This window comes from Marmota flaviventris, chromosome 2 (genome assembly GCF_047511675.1).
Source record: "Marmota flaviventris isolate mMarFla1 chromosome 2, mMarFla1.hap1, whole genome shotgun sequence".
NCBI lineage: Eukaryota > Metazoa > Chordata > Mammalia > Rodentia > Sciuridae > Marmota > Marmota flaviventris.
This window is the reverse complement of record NC_092499.1, coordinates 96,334,876-96,359,553: the sequence shown is the minus strand read 5'-3', so window position 1 is coordinate 96,359,553 and position 24,678 is coordinate 96,334,876. Positions and strand designations below refer to the sequence as shown.

At 38.3% G+C, this 24,678-nt stretch overlaps 1 protein-coding gene across 1 annotated transcript in view; it reads left to right on the top strand.

Moving 5' to 3' along the window:
- Positions 1-24,678, top strand: part of Fbn1 (fibrillin 1) — a 223,642-nt gene that overhangs the window by 141,339 nt on the left and 57,625 nt on the right. Inside the window, exons 20-35 of the mRNA XM_027925732.3 lie at positions 1,003-1,128; positions 1,670-1,789; positions 2,010-2,147; positions 2,954-3,004; positions 5,280-5,405; positions 7,960-8,187; positions 8,862-8,987; positions 9,110-9,238; positions 10,058-10,183; positions 10,287-10,412; positions 11,628-11,750; positions 12,863-12,988; positions 15,047-15,172; positions 21,480-21,602; positions 21,758-21,880; positions 23,707-23,832. Coding sequence (XP_027781533.2) covers positions 1,003-1,128; positions 1,670-1,789; positions 2,010-2,147; positions 2,954-3,004; positions 5,280-5,405; positions 7,960-8,187; positions 8,862-8,987; positions 9,110-9,238; positions 10,058-10,183; positions 10,287-10,412; positions 11,628-11,750; positions 12,863-12,988; positions 15,047-15,172; positions 21,480-21,602; positions 21,758-21,880; positions 23,707-23,832 — 2,043 coding nt within the window. The remainder of the gene's footprint in view (positions 1-1,002; positions 1,129-1,669; positions 1,790-2,009; positions 2,148-2,953; positions 3,005-5,279; positions 5,406-7,959; positions 8,188-8,861; positions 8,988-9,109; positions 9,239-10,057; positions 10,184-10,286; positions 10,413-11,627; positions 11,751-12,862; positions 12,989-15,046; positions 15,173-21,479; positions 21,603-21,757; positions 21,881-23,706; positions 23,833-24,678) is intronic.

Here is a 24,678-nt window from a genome sequence, read left to right as displayed (position 1 = left end):
TTTTATAGAATATGCCAGACTGTGCCAAAACTAAAATGTAAGATGGTACATCTTTTTGATTGGGAGGCCAAACACATTTTACATATGAGCAAACATATGTTATGGAATAGGACAAAAATTAATATACTTTAAGATGAACTAGGGGACCTCAGATATATTTTTTTACTGCATGATGTACCTGGGATGCCTAGAAGACCCCATGGAAGAGGCACTATGGCCCACCAGGTGGGTCCTGGGATGAAAAAACTGTATTGGTAAGAAGTTCCATCTCTTTTCTAAGACAGTTCTAGCTGATGATCTAATCAGACCCTCTCAATGCATAAAAAATTCCTTATAAATGTCTAGCCCATTTCATAGGCTGTCTGGAATAATTTAGCTCAAAGGGATATTACAAACTGCATAATTTCTACATTCCCTATAGTAATTCATATGTTAAATCTTGTTTTTTCTTCAGATAGTCATATTATTCAGCAGGAAACAAGGAGTTTTCCTCAGTCCTCTGAATTGCAAGTCTGAATTCCCATGACAATTATAAACACTACAAATTGCTTCATACTTTGTAAACATAACTGGAGACAATTTAAATTATTTTAAGGAAGAAATGCCCATCCCAGAACTAATGCATATCAAAGATGGACCACACTTTCTAAATATTTATCTAGTTTCTTAACACAATAAAATTGGTTCTGAGTCTGACACAATGAAGCAATTATACAAAGCAATGATAAATGATTTCCAGCAAACCCAGGTTTTCTTCATACTAAAGAAAGTGAATTAAACATTGTCTAGTGACCTAAGGCTTTGTAGATATCTGGTTTTGATAACCAGGTCAAGCTTCTATTTTCCTAAAATTACCTCATTTTGTGAAAACCAATGGAATAGGAATTTTACCTGTTTTGGTGTAATTAATCATATCATTTTAAAAGATCTAATCTAAAAGAGCAAAGAAGTTGCTTTCAAGAGATGGGCTCTTTCAAATGTTCATTTTCATTGACTTTGCAGATATTAACGAATGTGTGCTGAACAGTCTACTCTGTGACAACGGACAGTGTAGAAACACTCCTGGAAGTTTTGTCTGTACCTGCCCCAAGGGATTTATATATAAACCTGATCTGAAAACCTGTGAAGGTAAACCATATGTTTTATTCTTATAATATGTACTTTGCTTTCTTTTGGAATGTCGTTGGAAAATCACAAGAATAAATTAGAGTCACTTCTATTTTAGACAATCATGCCCATTTTTAATTGAAGTCCTGTGGCTCTAAATGGCACTTATACACACTTTGCAAGCCACTGATGGTATTTGTCTTCAATTGGTGTATTATTTACCATTTAAATGCCACTGTGTTCATTTTGCCTGGCATGTTATTTTCTATCACTTAATAAACGAAGACAATATTATACATGTACCATTTGAATTCATAATTTGGGATCACATTGTACCTTTGTTCCACACTTTCTGAATGAAAAGATTCAGCCAATTACTAGATTCCATACCAAACAGAAATATCAGTTAGTATTTTGGCATTTCATCTAGTAGAGAAAAACTATGCGGTCCAAGTTTTGCTATCTGATGAAAAGTGTATGGTAGCAATCAGGCCAAAAGCAAAACACTCCTTTATGCCCAAGACTGGCTTTTAGCAGTAATGTAGACCTGTTTTTGTTTCAGACATTGATGAATGTGAATCAAGTCCTTGCATTAATGGAGTCTGCAAGAACAGTCCTGGCTCTTTCATTTGTGAATGTTCTTCTGAAAGTACTTTGGATCCAACAAAAACCATCTGCATAGGTATTTATCTTTCTGAGAATGATTTTTTTTATGTTTATTAGTGCTGCTATACTTAACATCAACTTTTGCTGAGAAGAGTTTAAGTGTGGGAGCAGCATTTAAAACCATCAGTGTTCCTTGTTTTGTCATGCTATTCCTGCTATAAGTCCAATGTGCATGTTTGAATTTTTGAAATAGGTTCTACTAAATATCCATTAAATATCATCCTCCTCCCCTGCAGAAACCATCAAGGGCACTTGCTGGCAAACAGTCATCGATGGGCGGTGTGAGATCAACATCAATGGAGCCACCTTGAAGTCCCAGTGCTGCTCTTCCCTCGGTGCTGCCTGGGGGAGCCCGTGCACCATATGCCAAGTTGGTAAGAGAAATGGTGCTGTTCCCCCCGCCCTCATCCACTGGTCGATGTGCATAGAAAGGGAAAGACAAGTATTTTATTTATTTAAGTTCACCTGGGAATTTTGAAGGATTTGATTCTGATGGCCTCAATGAAACATTCTTGAATAGGAAATCAGAGAAGTGTCAAGTACAATAATTTTATGTGATTTGGTTAATTTCTATCTCAAAATGATGATGGGGTTAGTTTGTGAGTCTTCCTTGAGGCACCAGTTCCTGGTAAGGGTCCTGAGCTTTTAGCAATTCCAGCTTTTCTTCCAAAACTCTAATTGTTATAAAGAAACCAACATTTATGACTAAGCTTTATAAGGGTTTCTGCTCAACTTCTAAATCTGTTGGGAAGCTGAGGTTTGAGAGCCTCGCTAATCGTTTGCTGATCCAATGTTTTAATATATCAGTGTGTGAATTTATGTGATGTGAATGCTGTGGGGCTTGAGACCTCCAAATTCTTGGCTTTCTGCCCCTTTTCATTTTGTAGTAGTCTGATTCCCATCTTCAGGATAATAGAAAGAAACTTGCACTGGGTTTCCTTCTTAACTGTCACCTTAGTGTGATGTAACTTTGTATCTTTTGAGATATCTTAGAGGAACTGAGCTTTATCATAGGAGCCTTTCATTATTGTTCTTCCTCACCTATGCAATCTCAGAAACACTGTATCTCATCCTTATTCATAACATCTAATTCCTGTTCCAGGTCCTCTTTTGTGTTTGTTATAATACATCATAACTACAAAGTCTGGATATTGTCACCTTTCTTTTTTCCCCCCCACAGATCCCATATGTGGTAAAGGCTTCTCAAGAATTAAAGGAACACAATGTGAAGGTATTTCCGATTATTTATAAACCATACATTTCTGGGTGTGTGAAGAATGCTTGTGTTAACTTGTGCTGGCTAAAGAGGTCCTATAACTTCACAGGGAGAAATACACAGCATAGGAAAAGAATGACAAGAACTGCAGAGCAGAGCAGATGTTAAGTTCACAAGCATGTATGGTGCAGTTCCCAGTGTCAGAGCACTATGGCCAAAGGTCAGGGGGGCTGAAAATGTTTAGGTTGACTACGGTTTAGAGTGACAGCACTTTCAACATGCCATTTATCAGGAAGAGGAAAGCAGGAAATTTTTGGTGAAGCCGTAAAATTTGTATTTCCTTGGCTCTCCCTGGGCCTTGTTTGTTTGTTTCATGCTCATGGCTGACTTAGAGGGATGCACTCCCTTGCCTCTTTTTTGAGTCTGGGTGGATTCTCTCCAGTTTGCAGTGATTCTTTCTCATGGAGTCCCAGATAGATATAGGTCATGGTGACTAACACAATCTGACATGACACAGCAGCTGAAATATTTTAAAAACAGCAATTAGTCCCATATGTGGGATGAAATGAAGTTCTTTCCCTGTTAAAACAAAGAACACTACAACCCCCACCCAAGGTCTTGCTTTCCAAATGATGACTGAATCCTTTGGCCTTTTCCTGGTCCAGACCCGCTATAATAACTTATCTGAGCTCAACAGCACATTTTGGTATTTGAGTGGCCAGAATAACAACAACAAAACAAGCAATTAAACAAAAACCAGAAAGGTATAGTTTCTCCACTCCAAGGAAAGATACAGAAATTTTTTTCAACATTCCTGGCTTAGAAAGTTATTTCTTCAAAATAGGGACACAGTTTGTGTGTTTCTTAACTAATGTTCTCCTTTTTGGCACTGGCAAGTAAGTACCTTTCTTTGGACTAACTGGATGATGAATGTTTTTCCAAATTAAGTACAGTGAGCACACGGCTCCCATTAAGCAGACAGGGAAGGATTGGTCCACTTGAGAGAGATTGGGTGAGTGATGAATGGATGCACATGAGTGAGCACCTTTGGACTCTCCTTGATCCAGGCAGGGACCACCATGATATTGCCAGGATAGCATGAGACCACTGCTAGGTTAGAACTAGTTACATAATTTCTAGTGATTTAGCACTTATCAAAAGAGACTCCCGACTGACCCACATATCCCTCAGGATTATTTTCTGTGCTCATCTTCAGGCTGTTCTTTTCTTTGCTAGCTTGAAATAGCAGGTTTCTAATTCTCTGTTTCTAGACACACATGCTAGGCAAGCACTCTACTGCTGAGCCATAACCCCAGCCCTATAGATAGAACTTTTAAGTTTTATGAGACACCTCATCTCATAAAGCTAATTATATGGCCCCTGGGAACATCACCTGTTTATAGCTACTAGATCTGTCCCCAAGAACTCACATACCCACTCTCTGACTCAAAAGTTACCCCTGAGACTGATGGAGAATCTCTTTTATTATTAGTAATAGGTTGCTATTTAGACACCCTAGAAATTCTACGTGAACTGCTTGTATGGAAACTAGTTTTTTGAACTTATCAGCTTCAAAGTGTCCTTTTCTTTTTTTTTTTGGTTGGAGACCCAAAGTTTAATATGATGGTAACCAGAGGGAAGACAGAGAATGTTGGCCCAGTGGGGCATGCAGGGATGGATGCAGTAGAAGCTTATAGAAATTTCACTAGACTTCTGTTCTAATGAAATAGCAAACAATCTTCATCTTAGATGGAAGAGAAAGATTTTGGTGAATTAAGGGCAGCAAAAGCGTTTGAAATAATCATCTAGGAAATTAGGAGAAATATGTAACTATGGTAACAACAATCAAACAATATGATGAGTTCTGATTTTTTTATCTCATAGTATAATCAAAGTGTGTACATTAGCTGACATGGAGTAAAATGATTCATGTTTAACCATCCCCTTACCATAATATCAAACCACCAATATCTCCCCCCCCCCCACTGCCTCCTTCACTTATGCTGTTTGGTTGAAATTTACATGAAATTACATGTAAAATATTTGACCAAAAGAAAATAGCAAACAGTTGTCTAACCATATGTCATACTGAAAATGTGATCGTGAAGTTAATGATTTTGTAAAGTCCAAGGAATCTAATTTGTTCCCAAGCACAAACCCTGTGGCATCCTCCACAACTGCAGAGTGGCCTTTTCTATTGTGAGAATAATTATGAGTCTATAAGTGGACTAAGGTAAAATTACCTTATACATGTATGTTAACTTCATGCTTTTTTTCCTTTTCTTTTTAGATATAGACGAATGTGAAGTGTTCCCAGGAGTGTGCAAAAATGGCCTGTGTGTCAACACCAGGGGATCGTTCAAGTGTCAGTGTCCCAATGGAATGACTTTGGATGCCACAGGAAGGATCTGCCTTGGTAAATACTGAGCTCATTTTTCTAATAATCCTTTCTTAAATATTCAAAACTCTTAATAAGACACAGCTGAATATTTGGTTCTAAGCACCAAATTCAGACTGCAACATTAGGATCCATGGTAATTTCCTTGACAGATGGCCTTCCTAACTCAAGTTTTATGTTCCCCTTTACAAAAAGTGTATAGAAAAGGTTATTGAGAAGAAACTTTAGGCCTTTGTTGTTATATAGACATTCCTTAAATCAGTCTTATCACAGCTATTATTCCAGAGTTCTGAGATCTGTCCCCAGATGCCATGGAATATAGGATACCAGGTGAATGGTGACAAGAAGATCAACATTTGCACTTAATAGAAAACTATAACCAATGACTTCTAGACATGTCCTGTCATTGGCCAGAAAGCAAATGCATGTGGGTATCAGGAGCAAAGATACCACTGCCTTGGGGAGTAAACCTGAGGGAATCCAGAGCTATTGTCACTGCCAGTTACGTGGGATCCTCCAGGCCAACTGCTGGAGCCCAAAGAAGCACCTCAAACCCAGTCATCCCATCAGAATGAAATGGAAGAGATTGGATGCGGAATCCAGAATGCTGTCTTTAGAAGGCTGACCCAGGGGCAGCAAATTTAAGTGCCACTTATGCTATCCAGCAGCATTTCTTGGTATAACTACTGTAGCTTCTGACTGTCAGGAATATGCCCCTTATATTGCTCATATCTGAGCCCATGACTCTGGAAATGGTGCTCGGCTTTTGCATATCTGAAACTAAACCACTCTAAGAGCATCACTAGTCAGTGTAGGAGGTGAAAAGAGTTCATGCAGTTCAAGGTTTTGATCATTTACAAATTAGAGCTAACAAACCTTTATAGAGAGAACTTTTTAAATATATATTTTAGTTGTAGGTGGACACAGTACCTTTATTTTATTTATTTATACATGGTGCTAAGGATGGAACCCAAGGCCTCACACATGCTACGCAAGCACTCTACCGCTGAGCCACAACCCCAGCCCTACAGAGAGAACTTTTAAGCTTAAGGCATACGCAATATGAAATAGAAGGGCAAGTTCAGAGCCCAGAAGCTTTTTGTAACTGAGAATGTCAGTTAATCACATTCTTAGTTTTAGTTTCTTTGTTTAGGGGGAATCAGCATTTAATAAAAATCTTCTTCTAGGTTCTTCAGTTATTTAATTTAGGATTTGTTTTTTAATGACCCATCTTGATATAGGCAAAACTGAACATAAAGTTGAAACTTCAGCAACTTTCCATCCAATACGAGAGGTTCAGACATTGCAGTGAATAGTCAGTAATCCCATGGCAAAAGAGACAGAGAAGAAAGAGGACAACTTACATTTTAATTATACTTTAGTTTTCAGGTGCATAATCTCACCTGAGCTTCACAGTACCTCCTGAGAGATGGGTGCAACATTATTTAACAAATGTAGAAATTAATGATCCAGGTAATCATTTGTCTAAGACAAACAACTTAGTTGTAGAATATTTCCAGAATCCAGGTCTTCTAGGCCTTTGGTCTTTCTATTCTTCCTCACAATGCCATGAATTTGGAGTTGGGGCAAGAAGAATTCTATTTGTATCCTGAAGAAATGTGCACATGATCACATGTTGAGGTGAAAGGAATACTTGAGAAGAGTGGATGGCTTTTCTGTGCTGTGGTTCCTCCAAGTAGGGCAGACTTTACAAAATGAAGTGCATCTGAGGAAGAGGTGATGGAGCTAGCTTAGATGTGATCCAACAACAAAGAGTGCAGTTTGCTTTACACTGGGGAGGACATGCCAAGACATTCTGGACTGTATGACTTAGTGCTAAATGTGTCAGGGAGCACTGTGGGGGTTTTCAGAGTACCACTCCTTATGTAAGACTATTAGAAAGTACCTGAGGTTGAAAGGGAGCTTTCTTCAAATAAGAGGGGCAAATATGGACCTACAAAGAAAAGAGAGTGCTTATTAGTCAGGAATATTTACCACACATTTGGTTTCTTTTGAAGGAAAAGACTTATTCCAGTCAATAAGTAGATAGAAAATTAGTCCATGTATTATCCTTTGCCTAACAAAATTTGCAGTTAGGGGTAGTAAAAACAGAGTGGCCCTCTGTGTTAGTCAGTTTTTCATCACTATGAAAAAATTACCTGATGAGAATAACTTAGAGGAGGAAAAGTTAATTTGGGCTCATGGTTTCAGAGCTGTCTGAAACCATGGTTGGCCGTCTCCATTGCTCTGGACCTGAGGTGAGGCAGAGGATCATAGTGGAAGGGTGTGGCAGAGGAAGGCTGCTCAACCAGGGACAAAATATAATTCTCAAGGGCATGCCCTCAGTGACCTACTTCTTTCAGCCACCCCCCACCCAGTATTCGATTTGAAATATTAATCCATCAAATAGATTAATCCATCAAATGGATTAATCCACTGATGAGATTACAGCTCTCATAATCTCATCATTTCACTTCTGAACATTCCTGCATTGCCTAAAATGAGCTTCTTGGGTGATACCTCATATCCAAACCATAGCTCCCTCCTCAGCCTCCCTCTGTTCCTCTGACAGATATCCGCCTAGAAACATGTTACCTGAGGTATGATGATGAGGAGTGCACTCTGCCTATTGCTGGACGCCACCGCATGGATGCCTGCTGCTGCTCTGTAGGTGGAGCCTGGGGCACGGAGGAGTGTGAGGAGTGTCCCATGAGAAACACCCCAGAGTATGAGGAGCTCTGCCCCAGAGGACCAGGATTTGCTACGAAAGATATTACAAATGGAAAACCTTTCTTCAAAGGTACAATGTTTTGAATGGTCAGTTGGTTTTCTTTTTAGATCAACAGGTGCCTTTTCATGATCCCAGAGTTCTACTAACAGAAAAATTACCATGAACATTATCAGTGTGGCCATCCTTTGGTCATCTCAGCATGGATTTTTAGCTTTCTGAATTATATATGGCAAAACGTTTACTCTGTGATAGACCGTCCCCACTTCCACTTCTCCAGATTTTCCCGGGGTCTCTTGCTTCTCCTATTTAGTCATTAAGTGGTAAAATAAAATTTTATACTATCCTAAGCCAGAAGTAAATCAAAGAAAAATCTGCCAGGAAAATTTACATGCCATCTACTAAAATCAAGTGATATGACCATCTGTCTCTTGGCTTGAAGCATCCATATCACTGCCACCCACCGTAGTGTATAATGGAGGGTAAGTGGTATAAGAAACCAGTGCTAAGTCCTCTATTCAAATGCAGCAAATGTCATTTCTCAAGCACACTTTGCTTCTCTAACAATGTTTTCTATAATGGAGAAGTTGAAAAGGCTAGAGATGTTTATAAAGTCATGCCTTATGGGTCATCACACATTCTTTGAAATGAGTATTGCTACCATCTCAACTTACTGGGTAAGTTAACTCACTGAGACCACCCAACTGGTTGCTTATAAACTTTTCTCCCCCATGTTTTTCTTGAAGATATCAATGAGTGCAAGATGATACCCAGCCTCTGCACCCATGGCAAGTGCAGAAATACCATTGGCAGCTTCAAGTGCAGGTGTGACAGTGGCTTTGCTCTTGATTCTGAAGAAAGGAACTGCACAGGTCAGTGTGAGCTTCCAGGGGCAAGAGAGGTTACATTCTTTAAAACCCATCCTCTTTCATATTGCCACAAGTGTTAAGGCCATCCCATTACTCATTTGCTGCCACTTGTTCTTTTTGTGCAGATATTGATGAATGCCGCATATCTCCCGACCTCTGTGGCCGAGGCCAGTGTGTGAACACCCCAGGGGACTTTGAATGCAAGTGTGATGAAGGCTATGAGAGTGGATTCATGATGATGAAGAACTGCATGGGTAGGTTTGTGGTCATGTGATCCACACAGGAAGAAAAGGAATTCAAGAAGCTTGGGTGCCTCATAGCCTCTGTCACAGGTTCTTCCAGCTGCCTACCACACTGTGCTCCTGACCAGGGAGTCAGAAATCAGTCTGTGGTAGAGGGAAAGCGACATGCAGAAGAAGTGAGGGAATTTGTGTTGTAGGGTTGTGGGTAATTTTGAAAATCAGTTGTGATCCCTTGAGAAGTGAAATCAATGCCTGGAATAGACAGTACATTGAGAACCATTGAAACTTAAGCTATAAAAGAAGTCCCATTAGAGGACTTCTGGCTTTTACCCAGCATTTCTAGAAAAAAGAGATTGATTAATCTGACTGCCTTAGATCAGATTCCCTTAAAAAAACAGAGTCTGAAATGAGGATTCTTGCAAGAGTGTTTTGTTTTGCGAGAGTGTTCTGGGGAAGAGCCTGTCAGGAAGTGAGAAAGTGAGAGGAGCAAGGTTAGTGCAAGAGAAGAAGATAAGCCAAGCATTTGGCTGTCTTGCAACTTTAGTCTGATCCCACAGGAAGCTCTGGGGTATATATGGCCCCAGAGAGGTGTCCCATGTTGAGACAAGGTCAAGATTTTAATCTTCCATGTCAGTTCAATCAATTTTTCACCAGGGGTGGTCACTGGCTTGGGAGAGGGGTCCAGTCTCTCACATCCTAGGCATTTTTGAGTGTGGTGGACTGGCCATTAGCAGCCAGGACTCCCAGCAACTGAGGGATGGTAAAGGGGATGGCCTGGAAAGGGAAAGGGACCCACCAGTGTATTAAACACAGGTCATTTCCATTTTTCAGATATTGATGAGTGTCAGAGAGATCCACTCCTCTGCCGAGGCGGTGTTTGCCTTAATACAGAAGGCAGTTACCGCTGCGAATGCCCACCTGGTCATCAGCTGTCCCCAAACATCTCTGCATGTATTGGTAAGGAGGAAGACCTTCAGACCGCTTGCTCTAGGTCAGTTGTTTGACCCACATCTCTTCCAGAGTCAGCAGCTTATGTTTGCTCTTCTTTGTTCCTAAATAGACATCAATGAGTGTGAACTGAGCGGGAACCTCTGTCCCAATGGCCGCTGTGTGAACCTCATAGGGAAGTATCAGTGTGCCTGCAACCCTGGCTATCATTCAACGCCCGATAGACTGTTTTGTGTTGGTGAGTCCTAAACTTCTTTTTATTTACTCTTTTATCTTAATTAGTCTCTTTATAAAATAAGCAATGTAATTCTTTCCTCACTCATTACTTTTACTTAATATTTCTTTTTTTTTCCTATACATAAAACTCTTTAAATAGTGGCTCATGAGCTTTAGATGTCACCTTCCCTACCTGTTTTAAAGAACCACTGAAGGGTATCAGATGTTTTTGCTATAACAAATATAAGTTGACCCAAGTAGTTTTGAAAAATGGGCCATAGTAGGTGCCTTGTTCATGTATATGCTTGCCAAGGCCCGTCATCCAGTGGTTCCTGACCACCTGAGATATATTTCACATGATGAGTGCTATCGAAAAGAAAAGCCTAGAGTGAGGTCTTCATTGTGGGTGGTATAAATCAGCTAAAAGATTCAAAGAATAACTATGAGAAAGAAGCCCATGGAACATTCATATCTTATATTGAAATAGAGACCATGCCTGGCTCTCCTTAAAGATGGGTTTTTGTGGGACAAGCATTTTGTTTTGTGGTTGGACCTCTGTAGGTTTAGTCATGCTGTGAAGGGTGGCACAGAGGCCCTGTGGCTTAATTGTGCCTAAAGTCAAAGTGAAATTTTGTAGATGCTGCCAGTTTTTGCCTGGTTTGGGGTGTACACCGTGTGGAACTGCCAAGTTTCACATGGTTTCCACCCAAAACCATAAATCAGCACAAATTCTTCTGAAACATGGCCCAGGACAACTCAGAACTTCAACTCGGGTTCTTGAAAATGATTGGAAACTCAGTCAGTCAAACCAAATTGCAGGTTTATAACTGAATCTGTGACCGAGAGCATTGCCATGATCATAAACACAGAAGAAGGTGTCCTGGTCCGTTTTTGTGCTGCTACAACAAAATGCTTGAGACTGGATAATTTACAATGAACAGAAATTCATTGGCTCACAGTTTTTGAGACCGAGAAGTCCAGTATCAACGTGCTGGCATTGGCCATGGCCTTCTTGCTGTGCCATAACATGGCAGAAGGCAAGAGGGTGAGAGAAAGCAAGAGGGGGCCAATGCACCCTTTTTAAATGGCACCAGTGCCACCTGTGAGGGCAGAGTCCTCGTGGCCCAAACCCCTCTTAAAGGGCCCACCTGTTAATACTGTCGTAATGGTATTTACATATCCTTGAATGAATAAATTGAATTTTGAAGGGAATAAACATTTAAATCTTTTCTCTTAGACATTGATGAATGCAGCATAATGAATGGTGGATGTGAAACCTTCTGCACAAACTCTGAAGGCAGCTATGAGTGTAGCTGTCAGCCAGGATTTGCACTAATGCCTGACCAGAGATCTTGCACTGGTGAGTGGGTTTTAGTTTCATGTTGAAATCTCTCAATAAAAGCTCCCTAAGTATAGTGGTTCAGGATTTGGGCTTTGGAGTCAGACAGTTTGAGGTTCAAATCCTCTTTTGTCACACATTTTAGCTGTGCATTTTTGATGAGGATACTTAGCACCAGATTTTTCATCTATAATGAGTTTAGGCTGCCTGTGTGAAAGAGTATGTACAAAACTTAATATAGCACCTGATATATAATAAGCGAAGTATAAAATGCATTTTCTCCATTAATCAAAATTTGAAAGAGTTCAATCTTTTGAGCAAATTCCATGCTTCTCTGGATGTGTTCCCTGGACCAACAGCATCAGCATCACCTGAGGACTTGTTAGAAATGTAAAATCTCAAGACCCATCCAAGATCCACTGAATCAGATATTACTGGGTTGTCTCAGTAATCTGTGTCTTCATAAGCTCTCCGAATCATTTGGATGCATTCTAAAGTTTGAGAGCCTCTGTCCTACTTTCCATTGTATCACACAGGGCTGGAAGAGCCATATAACCAACTAGAAATGAGAGGAAATGGGTGATACAGACTTTGATTTTGGCTTGGGCCAAGAAGAAAATTTGGGCTGAGGAACCACAATTATTTTATGGGACCTAGAAAACTCTCCCTAAAAAAAACTCTTGATATTAACTATAAAAAGCAAATGTTAAAAATTAGTATTTTTACTAAAATTTCATTTAAGTAGATTCTTGTTTCAAGCAATTTTCACCTTTTTTCATATCTTAAAGTGTAAGTAAAACAGAAGATGATAGATCTTTGGCATTTGTGAGTTGACAATGAGAAAATAAGATTCATAATCATTTTTGAATGATGAATTCATATGAGTTAAAATTTATGATTTAAATGATGGACTTTGAGTGGGTGTGGATCTCATCCTTAAATAGTATAGTGAATCTGGAAAGTTTTTCTCCTTTTCACCCAGGATAACCTGAAAGGACAATTTATATATAGTTTCATTTGGATTTGAGAGTTACTTGTCTTATGCTAGCAGGCGGAATTTATTTGGGTTGGGTCAAATTCTCACTGAATAATGGACCCAATACCAACAACATTGTTGGTTTTATTCCTTGTAGACATCGATGAATGTGAAGATAACCCCAATATCTGTGATGGTGGTCAGTGTACAAACATTCCTGGAGAATACAGGTGCTTGTGCTATGATGGATTTATGGCTTCTGAAGATATGAAAACTTGTGTAGGTAAGCAAAGAATTTTCCATTTGTCTGGTTACTCACAAGCATTGTTAAATGACATAAAGATTAGTTTGTTTAGTTGAAACATAGATCCCTTGAAGAAAGCAAGAATATTTAAGGAGATGGTACTCATATTTTAAAGACAGCTTTCCAAAGAGGTACTTTCTTGTTTCTGTGATGATGCTTTTGTCAGATATGTTATGTGGGTTGAGCCAATCACTGATCAACTCCATGTAGATATATCTTAAATATCTATCCATTATTTCTGTCTACTTAATCCTTCTTTTGCTCTGACTAGAGTTCAAGCTTTTAAAATGCTTGTCTGAAGCCACACAAGATTTTATCTTCGACAAGAATGCAGTGAACTCTAGAATTGACCATATGTGTTTTGGATAGTTTCCATTGCCGTGCCTTCAATTGGTTAGCTTTTCTTCTGCAATAACGAATCTGCCTTTCATTCTATCATTGTATTTTTCATCTCAGACATTGTAGTTTTCATCACTAAAATTTTACTTTGGGTCTTTTTTTCATATCTTCCTTGTCTCTGCTTACTATGTTTAATCATTCCTCTTGCTTTTAGAACACATGGAATGTAGTTGTGACTGTTTTCGTGTTCTTGCCTACTAATTTCATCATTCTTGTTAATTCTGGGTCATTTTAATAAACTGACTTTCCCATTTTGGTTCATGTTTTCCTCCTTCATTGAATGCCTGGTAATTTTGATTGTTAGCCAGATATTGTAAATTTTACCTTAGTAGGTGCTGGATATTTTCATATTCCTAGAAATACTCTTGAGCTTTGTTCTGGAATGCAATTAGGTTACTTGGAAACAGATTGATTCTTTCAAAGTCTTCCTTTTAAGCTTTTAAGCAGCAGCTAGTCTTGGGCTAATTTTGCTGCATTACTGAGGCAAGACCCTTCTGGATACTGTATCCAGTTCCCTGTGAATTATGAGGTTTTCCAGTTTGACTGTTGAAAACAGGCACAATTCCAGGCCTTCTATGAACTTTCAGGATCGTTGTCTCCCTCATTCTTTTGGGTCATGCTTTCCCCAGCCTCAAGAGGTTTGTTTCCTTATGAGTGTGTGCGTGCCTGCTCTTCTGATCACTTGAGGAAGACCCTCTACAGATCTCTGGAGCTCTTCCTCTGTGCAGCTCTCTTCTGTCCTTTTCTTTGCCTGTGAACTCCAGTTATTATCTTGACCTTCAAGGACTTCTAGGTTCATCTCCTCATCTCCGTAACATCACCTTGTTCCATTCGGCATGCCCCTCTTTATGCCACTGTCTTAAAACTTCCTCCATACAGTAACCTGGGGGCAATCTGGAACTCACCCAGTTTATTTTATTTCTCTCAGAGATCACTATATTTTGTTGCTCAGTGTCCACTGTCTAGAGAATCATGTTGCATGTCCAACTTTTTCCTTGTTTTGGGTGGGAAGGTCATTCCATCTTGTCCAGAAGCAAGAGTCTAGAACTGCTTGTATCTAAATTCTTACCATGTTTATCTCTTCTGAAAACCTTTACTGAAAATTTATAAGTCCTAGGAATAGAAATGAACACTTAAAAAATAAATAATTTTTTAACTTGGGAAAGAAATTGAGTTTATAATTACTTACACTTAGCAAATTTATCTTTTCTTTAAACTATGGAAACTAAATTATCAGCATTGGCAGACTGAATTAAAATTTTTATTTTGCAATAGAGTATGCTGTTTTAAAAAGTTTTCTAGACTGTCACATGAACAAGCTCTACACTCACCCTTGAGTTGATCCTTATTTGATCACCTGAGCCCCTCCTTTTAGACCACGTAAAAGCCAATTTATGTAATTAGCCTGCAATCTCGAAAGCCAATGTGAACTGGGATCCTTAAGGTTTTTTTTGTTTGTTTGTTTTTTGTTTTTTTTTTGCTGAGTGAAAACATCTAAATGTAGTACTTAATAATATTTTTGCTGAGTGAAAGTATTTCACCTTTTCTAATTTATTTGACATATTTATTTTATCTCAGAGAGAAAGTATTAATTTGTATAAAACAGTTTTGTATATTAATAACATTTATGTTTTACAGATGTCAATGAGTGTGACCTAAATCCGAATATCTGCCTAAGTGGGACCTGTGAAAACACTAAAGGCTCATTCATCTGCCACTGTGATATGGGCTATTCAGGCAAAAAAGGGAAAACCGGCTGTACAGGTGTGGGTTTTTTCAATAAAATAAAAAGTGGTTAAGAGGCTGCTATCATAATTATAGATTAACACAAGTTTTAAAACTACTAACATTTTGACTGCAATATAAAGTGTTTTGTATACCACTTTCCATTAAATTTAGCTTTTACATCTTTGAAATTTGCCAGTTTATATTAGCTCCAAGTTGTAGTTTTTTTCTTTTCCTGTAGAAAAAAAAGATGTATAGAATAACACTACAAATGATACAATTTTTAAAAGGTTAAAATTAATTTTCATATCTAAATAGTGAACATGGTAATTATCAAATATTCATATCCCTTTATCAAAGTATTTCTTTCTCAATAATCTCCTTTGCCAATATTTCATTTAAGGTTGTATAGCTGAACTTGTCTTTTAAATAAATACATCTGAGAGTTCCTACATTTCATCAATTCTCCCCAATCTTCCAATTCCTTAAATTAGAGCACTTTGATGTATCAATTTACCCAAATAAGTGTTTATTCATTGGACTTAACAAATCTTGTGAAGTGCTAATTGAATCATTTGCAGTTTTGCTTGTCTAATACCAATGGCACCCGAGAAAATCTTTCACAATATTTGTAGGAGACCATCTTGTTAAATGCCAAATGGAAGCAGTCACTCTATGGCAATGACATTGTTTTTTAAGTGTTCAGTTGCTATTTCCAAACATGAGGCAATGATATTAAGTGTATGGAATAGCATAATAAATTTTTCCCATGGTAATATATTAACATAACAGATTATGGCATATAACATAATTTAAAACATAGTGGAGACGATGGTAAGCTTGAATTAGGTAACCGTATAATTTTTTGTTTTCAAATAACATGCTTTAATTCCAAAAGCCAGTTTGGCAAGCCCTTGTGACTTAAAACAAACATTAAAATATTTGCAGATTGGCAGTGGTAAATGTACAGATCTTCCTCTTCACAGTATCAACATATTTCAAGAAAGCACTAAAATATATCTCTCATCCTCACGAACTGGCCGATGGTGCTGTGTCAAATTTACTAACACATGGAATAATGGCAGTAATATTGCTGTTGGTTCAAAACTGACAGACTCTATCCAAACCATGAAAAGAAGCATAAAGCTGAAATGTTTTCATGCTATGTTGCTCTTCATAGGAAGCCTGACTAGGGGTCCATTCTGATAAATGGCATAGTGTTTAAAATTTCAACTCCCCCATGTGGCCTCACAGGTCCAAGTGATGTTAGCTCTGTATGTCTGTGGTTCAAGCTTTATTTTTAGCTTTGAGTGTAAATACAGGACTTGGTAAGCGGCAGTGGTCTGCCAGTAATGAAGGAAAAGGTAGGATAGCTCTATGCTGTGTTTTACCTATTAAAGGGTAACACCATTGTCTGGCTCAGCTGAGCTCACTGAAGTTCAGGGCAAGGGCAGTGATACAAATGAAGGGAGAAGTTCATCTCATGGGACAGTCCCCATTGCTTAAAAGAAAGGCTTTCTAGAATTTTGTTCTCCAAACTTCAGCCAATTGGGACGTAGGTAGTGACTGATTATTCTAGATCTCTTACCATGAAGAAAACTAAAATTTTCATGCCATGTTAATATCATTTTAGGTAAATGAGATATAATGTATATAACACCCTTGGCATACTGCTGACCAATAAATAAGAGTTATTGCTGTCATATTAAATGAGGCATACAGACGCCAGGTCTGGAGGCCATTTTAATGAAAGACATAATTTCTAGTCCAGCAAAAATTCTACATTACTGTCTGTCTATTGGCACATGCTTAAAATCAGTTTTTTAAAAAAGGAAAAATTTTACTCTGTATATTGAAGGCTTGTTTTTCATAATTGAATTTACAGAGATATTGAGGCTTTGGTGACAAGAGCTGTGTACTGCATGTTAGATGAGATGACATCAGTTTTATATTAATAACAGCAGCCCTTTAGTAAATGCCACGGAAACTAGATATGAATTTGAAGAAATACTTTAGCTTTACAAAAGGTCAATGGCTTCCTCCCATTTTTTTTTAACTTGCAACCTGGATGATTTTTCAGTTTGATAAAATTCATTTAGCACTGTTAGAAGAAGACTTGAGCTTCGTGACCCCTTTGACATCAGTAACATAATGTGATATTCTCATCTAAAGGGTAGAACCCTGAATTCTATAATGTTCCAGGCAACTAATGTAAATAGAGATATGTATCTGGCCTAATTGCGTAATCAAGCCACAGGACAACTAACAGCAAATACAGACTTCAAGAACTGTGCTGTGATCATAGACAAAGGGAATATGTCTACTTATTTATTTGTTTATATAGACTTTTTTTTAATGAGCACTCTGGAAAGGAATTAGGAAAACATGCATGCTATTTCATAAGGAGGAGCTTTGTTTCATGAGAACTGAAGAATGTCCTCTGGGCTCCATCACAGCTTTGTCCAAATGTTTCAGCTTCCTTGTCATTACTGATTGTTTCCATTTTAACAAATAAACATGGCTTTCCCCCCAATCACTTCAGCAGTGTTAAGAATCCACCCACTGACTTACATTCCCAGCCCACACAGATGCTCAGGGTTTCTTTTACTCTCCTTAAGCTTTGTCCAAATTGTGGGTATCGATGAGAGGAATGTTTGATTTAACCAAGAGAGAATGTTCCTTTGCTGGAATCCTAAAGCACAGCCCTTCTATCCTTGGCTGAAGCGGACTGGATTGCAATTTTCCTGTGACCCAATATAAGCCTCCTGCTGCTCATTCTACATAATTGTAATTGGAAGAAGAAAAAAAAAAGGTTGCTGCTGGTTGCCATCCTGAGCAGGTCTTGGCTCCCACAAGCTCCTTTGTAAGAACCTACCTGCTATCATATGCTTAGTGAATAAAGCATGCCATTAGGTAGAATAAAATCAGAATTGTTTTCAATTAAAATAGCTGGGTTTCTGGATAAATGCATTTCTCCAACTATCTGATTCCTTTCATGTGAGAAATGTTTCTGGTGGGTCTCAAGTCCATGGGAGAAAATCATGGACTTCATCCACCAGCAGTCAGTGAGAATTGGTGTTCATTTCCTTCTAGTTTCTTATCATTGCTAATTCTCCTCCTCTGGCTGTCAGCCTGTGAAAACTCCATGGGTGTTCGGTTAATAGATTTGGCCCAAATTTCAATCCAAACTAAGAAATCCAAGTAGCCTTTGCACTTGGCCTCTCCATTTGCTGTTACATCCTCTTCCTCAGCCCTAATGGAGACTGCAGTGTGCCAGCTCTGCTGAATCAGGATCCACGTGATGGAGGTTCAGGTGGCCGGAAGGCAGGCCCTGTGTGGGTGATATGGCCTCTCCCTGTATGTCAGTACCAGGCCATAGCAGCTCAGAGCACAAATCCTCCCTTGAGTGGCAGACTCACATGGGGCACACAGAGCCTGCACCCAGGGCTTGCTCAGCCCATGCCCTTGCCCTTCAAGGGAGCGGGGCTCATAGAACCTTGTGGCAAAGGATTGGTGGGGTTAAGGAGGTTGCAGTGTCAGCCTAAAATTTGAATTTCTTTGCTTTTCTTGGCTTATGCATATTCTTAATCTTAAAAAGGAATTTTCTGTGTGGAGCAAACTTGTGGGGGAAGAGAACATTTGCACAGAAAGAGATGTTCTTGGCAAGCGTGGGCGGTTTCCTTCACATTATTGAAGTGTTTCAATACAGTGATTTTGTTTGTTTTCCTTATGGCTCAGTTTCCCCTTTTATTACCTCTATAATGAAGTACATCTCTAGGCCCAAGTTGGGTATAGAAGCAATTAATAATAATTGGTGCATGCATGCACATACACACACATGTAAAAACATTTTATTCAGAAATGCCTCTATTTTATGACCATATTATCTTTCTCATTCACTTTTTACACAATGAGAATGTAAGGCATTAAGAAGGTGACTTACACAAATGGTCACAAAATGGAAAAGTGAATGTTGGCTGAGTTACCCTCTCCTAGCACCCCAAAGCCCATGATACACAGTCTCTTACAAATATATATTTTTTTTACCTTGAAAACATTTCAGTAAAAATTTAAAATATTTTGTAAATTAGAATCTTAATTACAAAATTAACATATTGTTAAAAATAAATAATAATGGGAGATTCTCCATTTAAACCAAATGAAAATTTTCTTAAATGCCAGATTAAATATGGAAGATGAAAGCCATATGAAAATAAAGGTATCTTTGGCCTTAGAAAATTGGAAAGGAAAAGATTACAGAATTACTACATTGATAGGTTCTGATCATCTCTGAAAATTGTGCTTAGAAGAGATTCATATTCCTGTAAGTCCGTCGATATTTACCAAATTTTAAGAACTCTCTAAAGCCCAGTTTAGAATAAAATCCTGAAGTTCCTAAAGAAATAAATTGGCTCAATTGGGCAGCTATGCCCCAAGGAAAGAATGCCAATCAGGAGACAGGAAAACTGAATCCCAGCCTTTTCTGGCTCTGTCCCTCACTGTCTGTGGGACCCCACCCCTGTGTCCTCCTCTGACAAACTAAGGATGGGGAGAGTGGGATTCTGAGTTCTTTCCACTTAGAAAATTCCTAGATTCTCTAAAAGTCTAAAGCCTTTGAATACTTATGCAATTGAAGCTCATTGTTTACACCTAAGATGATTTGCCAGCAATCCTGACAAATAGGAAGTGAAATTAAAGCAGGACTGCCCAAAAGTGGTGGTTGTGCCTTTACTTCTGAGGGAAGTGATTATCTGAGGAAAAAGAATGCATCTGTGCCAGTTCTGCATAGGAAATGCATATGTCGGGCATAGGAAGGCTCACCCTCTGAATCCCTGGACCTGCTCACCACTCTTGTCCCTGGGTTGGCCTTCCTCCTCCTTGCCTTGGAATATACAGTGCTCAGTTATTCAGTTGGTTAAAGCTCCCTGTCACAAGTCTAAAGCTGCAAGCCTCCCTCAACCTTCCTTAAGTACTCAGTAAGTGCATGTTAAAATTCAGTTATACCATACGTGTAATTCTAAGGACATTCTTCCTGGCACATTTTCATCTTGTGATTATTAGTGACATTACAAAAAAAATTTCTGCAGGAGAAATCTGTCATTGTTTTATTTTATGTTTGCTCTAGAAGCTATGAAGAAGCCAAAAATCCCAGGACCATTTCAGGACTTCAGATGGAAATTTGGCAAACAGCATTTTCCCAAACACGTTCAAATCATTTAATTGGGCTTCTTAAGTAAACAAAAGGGTAAACATAAGTTGCTTGCCCAGTTTCTTTCTCATGCCACTATTCAAGTGATCCCTGGAAATTCTTGCAACATTTTATATGTCAAAATTATCCTACTTGACCTAAGTTTTGTGTGAAGTATTGGTTTTCATTAAGAGTCATAGATCCTATCTGTGAGTTCTTGTTCTAATAAATGACAAAGTTGATTATGAGGGTAACCTGTTAATGTAATGGGTTAATTTGGAGAAATACACATATTTCACTTCATACCTTATATTTCTATAACACTTTTATGTGATATAGTCTCTGTTGGCTAAATGTGGAAATGGAATTTTGAAGAATGGAAAATTCTAGAGAATTTGGCATCTTGTAGTAATGTGACCCTGATCTGCTACTCCTCCTTCTGACACAATTCCCACTGGGTTGACTTGAGTTTTACATGAAATATGCAAGAAAGCTTGGCTCTCCAATGTGGAAGGACTCTCAGAAACTAGAGTAAAATGGTTCACATCTTCCTTAAGGAACATTTTCTGCATATGTTTGAATGAGCAATACCTAACAGGGTGAGATGCTCTGGGTGAGAACAGTGTACAGGAATAAAGCATAATTATAATAAAAATGTTTGAAGTTTAAGAATAAAATATATCTGATATTAATATGATGCAAGTTTTCTGGTATATCAAAAACATTGTATTCCTTTGTGTACGTAGGATATGAAAAGATTGTGCATCATAACTCTGTAGTAGACAATAATAAAAATATTGGAAATAGAAATGTTTTTATTAACCATAAGCATTAGTACTGAAGTTCTTTTGGCAACTCACTTTTTAAGGTCTTTGCCTGGAAAGAAGTTTATTTTTCTTTGTGTTGACTAGACACTTACATTAAAATATGGAAAATAATTAGAGTTAATCATAGCAAATACTATCAAATAGTTCTTTATAAATTGAAATGTGAAGCTGTTGAGTATGTGGAGAGTTTACATGTGGATACTAAACCAATCTGTACTATTCTATGGCCAGTGTGAAGGCTGGTCAGCTTTTGAATATTGTTTAGATATTTAAAGACCAAAAAAGGCATTTGTGCCAATTTTTTTTTCTAAACCACTGGTTATTTTTCCAGACATCAATGAATGTGAAATTGGAGCACACAACTGTGGCAGACATGCTGTATGTACCAACACGGCAGGAAGCTTCAAATGTAGCTGCAGCCCCGGATGGATTGGAGATGGCATTAAGTGCACAGGTGACTTGGAAAATAATAGCAATTCAGCAATGGCTTGTCAGGAACAAGCAATTAATATGAAAATATTAATCCTGTAAAGTCAAATTTAATTTGTGCACTATTGAATTTAAATGCCACACTTTGTGCTAATAAAAATATGAACCTTTTTCCTTCAGATTTGGACGAATGCTCCAATGGAACCCACATGTGCAGCCAACATGCAGACTGCAGGAATACCATGGGATCTTACCGCTGTCTCTGTAAGGAAGGATACACAGGTGATGGCTTCACTTGCACAGGTAAGCTTGCCCTGAAAACAGCTGGGGAAACCTTAGTCCAAAAAGCAAGGTATTCCACATCTCTCAGACTAACAGTTCTTTTAAAAGTCTGAGTCAGTTAACAGAAAACAGACTGGATTTGGAGCCAGGTCAATTAGGGAATTAGAGAGGTCTCAGAAACTTTCTTTCTTTCTCTCTCCCTCTCCCTCTCCCTCTCCCTCTCCCTCTCCCTCTCCCTCTCCCTCTCCCTCTCCCCACACACACATACACACATACACACACACATTATATTTTTCATTCATATATATTATTGCATATGATGGTGTTTTTAGCTTCAAACAAACCACACTTCTTTTTACATGTCTTCACCTTTGTATTTTTGTGCCTCGTTCTCACTGATAACTTGCTTTCAGGGATAAACTGGCTGTAGGAAGCTATGTAAAGAAAAAGGGTGAGATGTTCTGGGTGAGAACAGTGTACATTTTACTTCTACTAGCCATTTTCATCACAATCAATATTTTATATTGGTATAAGTAACAATCCATAATGTCTTTAAGGAATTCATCCACTTCCAGTCTTATAATATATCAATGAAATGTTCTTCCTTTTTAGCTTTAATTAACAGTCACAAGATTAACGTGCTACTACATATATTTTGATATATATGATTGAGACATGATTGTATATAAACTATACATATACTTATAGCATATATACACAAATGGCACTTGTTATGTCAGAGCTTTGGGATTAAATAACAGTGAGATGCATTACTTGGCATCAAGTAGAATAGCTACTTATATGACTTAAAACATTAATTTATCCTGAACACTTTGTTAATAAGATGTCACTTAAGCACAAAAGAGGTTAAGGCTTATTAAGTGATTCATTTAGAATTTTTTTAACTCACTGAAAGTTTTATCATAGTTGAAATCATTTCTGCTCAATGGTGCTTTGTCATCATGAACCTGCAGTTTCATGATGGACTTGTTATTTCTGGTCAGGGATATGTCATCCATGTGGATGACCCTTCTTGAAGGGGACTAAAATAATTCACTTGTCTTAATATTCATTTTACAGCATTAGGGATACTTTAGCATCTGAGATTCTGAATCTGAACCCCAAGTTTATTGCACATTCAAGATTAGCATTCATTGCAGGGAAATGGATGGCATTAGAGCAGATTATGCTAAGTGAAGCTAGCCAATCCCTAAAAAACAAATGCCAAATGTCTTCTTTGATATAAGGAGAGTAACTAAGAACAGAGTAGGGACGAAGAGCAGGAGAAGAAGATTAACATTAAACAGGGATGAGAGGTGGGAGGGAAAGGGAGAGAGAAGGGAAATTGCATGGAAATGGAAGGAGACCCTCAGGGTTATACAAAAGTACATACAAGAGGAAGTGAGGGGAAAGGGAAAAATAATACAAGGGGGACAAATGAATGACAGTAGAGGGGGCAGAGAGAGAAGAGGGGAGGGGAGGCGGGGAGGGGGGATAGTAGAGGATAGGAAAGGCAGCAGAACACAACAGACACTAGTATGGCAATATGTAAATCAATGGATGTGTAACTGATGTGATTCTGCAATCTGTATATGGGGTAAAAATGGGAGTTCATAACCCACTTGAATCAAAGTGTGAAATATGATATATCAAGAACTATGTAATGTTTTGAACAACCAACAATAAAAAATTTTAAAAAAAAAGATTAGCATTCAAATGAGAAAAGCAAATGAGTTTAAATATATCAAATAGAAGTTATGACAAAACATGGCTGCACTCAGGACATTGACAGTTGTAAAAATTGTAGAATCTGAGAAAGCATGACTTGTGCTTCTTTCTGCCTATAGACCTTGATGAGTGCTCTGAGAACCTGAATCTCTGTGGCAATGGCCAGTGCCTCAATGCCCCTGGAGGGTACCGCTGTGAATGTGACATGGGCTTCGTGCCCAGTGCCGATGGAAAGGCCTGTGAAGGTAACTGCTGAAGAAGCTGCTGGGAATCTTGCAGAACTCCATGAGATTGGGTTATCCTAACACTTCTGGTGCTTTTCTTTTTAAAAAACTGAGGTTTGTTGGGGCTTCACATCTAAGTTGGTCAGTTCGGTTTGTGGAGGGTTTAGGTCTCCAGCAGGACCATTTCTCTTTGGGCAGAGAAAAATGTCTGCTGTCTTGCCATAAGCTACACATCCAGTCTTGGCCAATGGTCTGCAGGAGTATACCATCAGGAATAAGAAAAAGAGAATATCCAAGTGTGACTAACCCAGTGAGACTCAACTGTTTCTAATGCTGGGGGAAAAGAACTCAAAGTAACATTAGGTCCCTTAGTGTGCTGTTGGAGGATTATCTTTATAAATGCAGTTGTCAATTTCTACCATGGTTTGGTTTCTAGAAATAAAGCCTTTAAAATAATGACAGAGCAGATAGTCTTCTCCTTATACAAAATAATGACCTGAGGATGTCTCAGAACATTCTCTAAACATCTAACATATATGAACATGGAGTATTATTTTGCAAACCTGCTCAGTAGAGAACCCCCTGGACTAATGCCATGTATCATGGTGTCCCTAAGCTCCAGACTCTGTCTTTCTGTGAAGTGTTGGTCAAACAGGACCCCAGGGACCTGTTGGCTAAGGATAAATTCAGTTAGGAAACTAAGATTCTTCTCTTTACCAACACTTAAAAGTTTAAAGCACATTATTTTTCCTTGAAAATAATTAGTGACTACAATGAACTAAAAAGAATTCAGTAGAAATAAACAAGTGATAACATCATTTGGAAGTTTAAACAAGGTCCTGATTAATGTATTAGCTAATAGTCATT